Here is a 4,215-nt window from a genome sequence, read left to right as displayed (position 1 = left end):
CAGAGATGTCATAGTAAACGAATTAGAAACATGGGATTGGAGCAAGTCTCAATCCAATTCTATGCAATATCAACACTAGAGTCTGATTCTGCCTCTGAAGGAGATATGTCTTTAAGGGTGATTTTGACTCTGAAGGAGAGTCTGAATTTGAAGATGACTCTGACTTTGAAAGTGACTTTGACTCTGAAGGTGATCTATCCTCTGAAGGTGATCTAGCCTATGAAGGTAGAACTTCTGAAGGTGGGGCTTCTGAAGGTGGTCATGCTTATGAAGGTGAACTTTTATAGTTATAGAGACCACATAGAGTTAGACAAATACCAATGACACTTGCAGACTTTGAGTTGTTGCAAGATACTGAGATTGATTTTAAAGGGGAAGTCTTACAGAGTGCCATGATGGCGGACTCTGATGATGATGGTGAGGATGTTATGCTATAACCTTCAAACAGATGGCTGGTTGTCTAAGATATCTGTGTAACATTAGGCCTGACATCTGCTATGCAGTTGGAATGATGAATATATTTATGAGTAAACTAAAGTGGTCACATTACCAAGTTGCAGTCAGTATTCTGAGATATGTGAAAGGGAATCTGAGGCATGAAATTTTGTTTTCATATGGAGTGTCAGATGTTGCTGAGTTGACATGCTACTCAGACTTAGACTGGTGTGGTGACAGAGTGGACAAAAGAAGAACTACATGATAAATGTTTATGTATCTAGGAACTCCAATATTTTGTGCTCCAAGAAGCAACCAGTGGTTGTATTGTCAACCTGTGAAGCTGAATACATAGTTGGTGCTTTATCATCTTGTCAGGTTGTTTAGTTGATGAATTTTCTGCAGGAATTGAAGTTTAAAGTGAGCAAATCAGTCAAGTTAATGATTGACAACAAATATTCCATAAGTCTTACCAAGAATCCAGTGTTTCATGGAAGAAATAAGGACATTGTTATTAAGTACCATTTTCTACGCAATCAAGTTCAGAATTCAGTACTTGAGGTTGTTCATGTCAGCACTCATAAGTAGCTTGCAGATGTACTAACCAAAGCAATCAAAACTGAATATTTCATCAATTTGAGGGATGTAATTGGTGTTGTTGATTATCAAACTTAAACATGAATTCGAGGATGGTGTTAAATGCATGCATTTGAGTTTAATTTCAATTGCATTTAGTTTGAATTAGGACTTGGGTTAGTATATAAATCAATAGTTAATTACAACTTGTAACATAATTTCAGCTCTCTCTCTCTCTCTCTCTCTCTCTCTCTCTCTCTCTCTCTCTCTCTCTCTCTCTCTCTCTCTCTCCTCTCTCTCTCTCTCTCTCTCTCTCTCTCTCTCTCTCTCTCTCTCTCTCTCTCTCTCTCTCTCTCTCTCTCTCTCTCTCTCTCCTCTCTCTCTCTCTCTCTCTCTCTCTCTCTCTCTCTCTCTCTCTCTCTCCTCTCTCTCTCTCTCTCTCTCTCTCTCTCTCTCTCTCTCTCTCTCTCTCTCTCTCTCTCTCTCTCTCTCTCTCTCCTCTCTCTCTCTCTCTCTCTCTCTCTCTCTCTCTCTCTCTCTCTCTCTCTCTCTCTCTCTCTCTCTCTCTCTCTCTCTCTCTCTCTCTCTCTCTCTCTCTCTCTCTATATATTATATATATATTATATATATATATATATATATTTATTTATTTATTTATTTATTTTTATTCCCTCTATAACTTACCTCTCTAAATTTCGTTTTTTAGTAGTGTATAACTTACCTCTCTAAATTTCATTTTTTAGTAGTGTTCTAATAATATCTTATTACAAAAAATACATAAAATCCATGTCAATGACCCGTTCTCGCCGTTTATTATTAGTTCTGAAGTTTCATTTAATTTATTGATTATTTTTTGTGAATGTCATTGGTTAAATTTATATATATATTTTTATTTATTTTACATTTTTTATGGTCAGTAAATTTCTTAAAAAATAAATGAATAAAAATAATATTACTGTAATTACTAACAAATTTAATAATATTACTAAAAAAATTAATATTTTGATTTGACCCAAAGACTTATATTTGGTATATTATAAATGTAACATTGACTAACTTTCTTAGTCTCTTTGAAGATATGTGTTTTTTTAATCAAAGAAAACTAGTGTCTAGAAACTAACTCTTTAATATTATTATTTTTACTGTTATAAGTCATTATCACTTCAATCACAATACCCAATTCTTCTACATATCATGGTCATCTCTTTGAGTTGAAAGTATTTAGATTAAACAAGATGATAGGGAAAAATATGGTATCACTTAAGAAACTAGTCAAAAAGGTGAAGGTTGTAGGTAGAGTTGACCAAGACCCTGCTCATAAGAAGTTATTGAAGGAATGTGAAGAGAAAAAAAAGCCAAAAGCCAAGAAAAAAAGATCGAAAAAAAGAGGTGTTTTTGCACTATATGTTGGGGAAGAACGAAAGAGATGCGTGGTTCCAATTAGTTACCTTCGACATCCATTATTCAAGATGTTGTTGGAGAAAGCATACAATGAATTTGGGTTTCAACAGAGAAATGGTTTGGTTGTTCCATGCAGTGTTTCAGCATTTCATGAGATAGTTAATGCTATTGAATGTAAGAATTGTAAGTTTGACATGGCAAATATTTTCGATGAGTTGATTTGAAGTAAGTGCATATATTAGACTTATATCTTCATGATTAGATAACATAGATCATACACATAGATTGATATTGTTTTCAATTAATTTATCTGACCTTATAGATTAGTGATTTGATGAAGTTTCTAATTGGTTTATCAATAATGATTGATGGTGTTGTTGTGTATGTTAAATTTGTTAAATATGTTCTTCTTTGTTTTGTATCACAATAGTTGAGTTCATGTATTTCAATTAGTTTTAATTCTTGGGATTATGTAAAATAGGTCTAATTAGTCCCATAAATTCAATTCATGATATTGTTTTAATTCTTTAGCTCATGGATATGATAATTAAGTGAGAAAATGTCTAATGAAATTTGGGTTGAGGTATTATTTCTCTAGTAAAGGTAAACGGTTTTTATGATTGACCTTGTGAAGATATGTTAAATGAACATCAACACAACCATAGTCTAAATACGGAGTATTCAAGAAATACAAAAAAGGAATGGAATGAACTTTTGTTATGCCATGAGAGACAAGTTCTACCTTCTCTCTAACTTTCCCTAATACTTTTCAAAAAAAAATTCAGTTTTCCAACTTTTCTAAAAAAAAAATTCCGATTTGTTTATTTGCCCTAGATGGCATCTTTTAGTGTGTCGTGTGTCTAGAGAAGAAGGTGAATGAATCAAAGTTAACAACAACAAAATCTGGAGTAAGAAGAGTAAATGGGATGCAAAGACTTCGACGAAGAAGAAGAGTGTAGCGGAGTCTACAACAATATTCGTCACTGAGTTTCCTGATCATATGAAGGCAAAAGATCTTTTTCTATTATTCGAAGGTTTCAGTATGATCGATGAGGTGGTCATTCCGCCTAAGAGGGACAAGAAAGGTAGAAAATACAGGTTTGTTCGCTTATTTGAAGTTGCAGATGTGAAGAGGTTGGTGCTAAAGCTTGATAACCTGTTGATCGAGGGCAGGAAGTTGTTTGCTAATATTCCTAGGTTTCAACGTTTAGTATAAGGATTTTTCCCTCCGATGGATGTTAAAGGGAAGAAAGAAGTAATTTTTAAGGAAGGAAAAGTTTTTGATCGTCTTCATCGTGTTAATGAAGGTCCTGGGATTCGTGTGAAAGGTAGTACTTACGCCAAAGTCACTCGTGATCAGGGACTTAGAAAGTATGGTGTTGTTACTCCCCCTAGGGTGCAACAGGTATCCTATGATGTTGGTAAGGAGGAGTTGGTTAGATTTGAGAAAGCTTATGTCGGGAAGGTGTTGACTCCGGGAGCATCGTACAATATGCAAAGAATTTTCCAGTCTGTAGCGTATATTGCTCTTAAGGTGACTCCATTCTTCATTTTCCTTTCTTCCATGGTGGGCAAGTATGTGTGTTGTGAAGATAGCTCTTCTGATCCTTCTAAGATGGACGTGGCAAGCATTATGGTAAGAATATCATGTGGGATGTTAATTAATGAAGTGTTTAGAGTGATCATTAATGGAGTGTCATTTAGAATCAGAGTGGTGGAAGAGACTCTCGGTCCCTCGTCCAAGATGGTGAAGAAACATGTTCCTTGCATGTCGGATTCTGTGTCTGAGTCCTCTCATGCCAA

General features: G+C 34.9%; 1 protein-coding gene across 1 annotated transcript; it reads left to right on the top strand.

Moving 5' to 3' along the window:
• Positions 1-2,241: 2,241 nt before the first annotated feature.
• LOC127125631 (auxin-induced protein 15A-like) lies at positions 2,242-2,636 on the top strand. The gene has a single exon (XM_051054410.1). The coding sequence runs from the start codon at positions 2,247-2,249 to the stop codon at positions 2,634-2,636; it is 390 nt and encodes a 129-aa protein (XP_050910367.1). The 5' UTR covers positions 2,242-2,246.
• Positions 2,637-4,215: the final 1,579 nt, after the last annotated feature.

This window comes from Lathyrus oleraceus, chromosome 3 (assembly GCF_024323335.1).
Source record: "Lathyrus oleraceus cultivar Zhongwan6 chromosome 3, CAAS_Psat_ZW6_1.0, whole genome shotgun sequence".
NCBI classification, from domain to species: Eukaryota; Viridiplantae; Streptophyta; class Magnoliopsida; order Fabales; family Fabaceae; genus Lathyrus; species Lathyrus oleraceus.
Note: the sequence above shows the minus strand (reverse complement) of the source record. Positions and strands in the feature narration are given on the sequence as shown.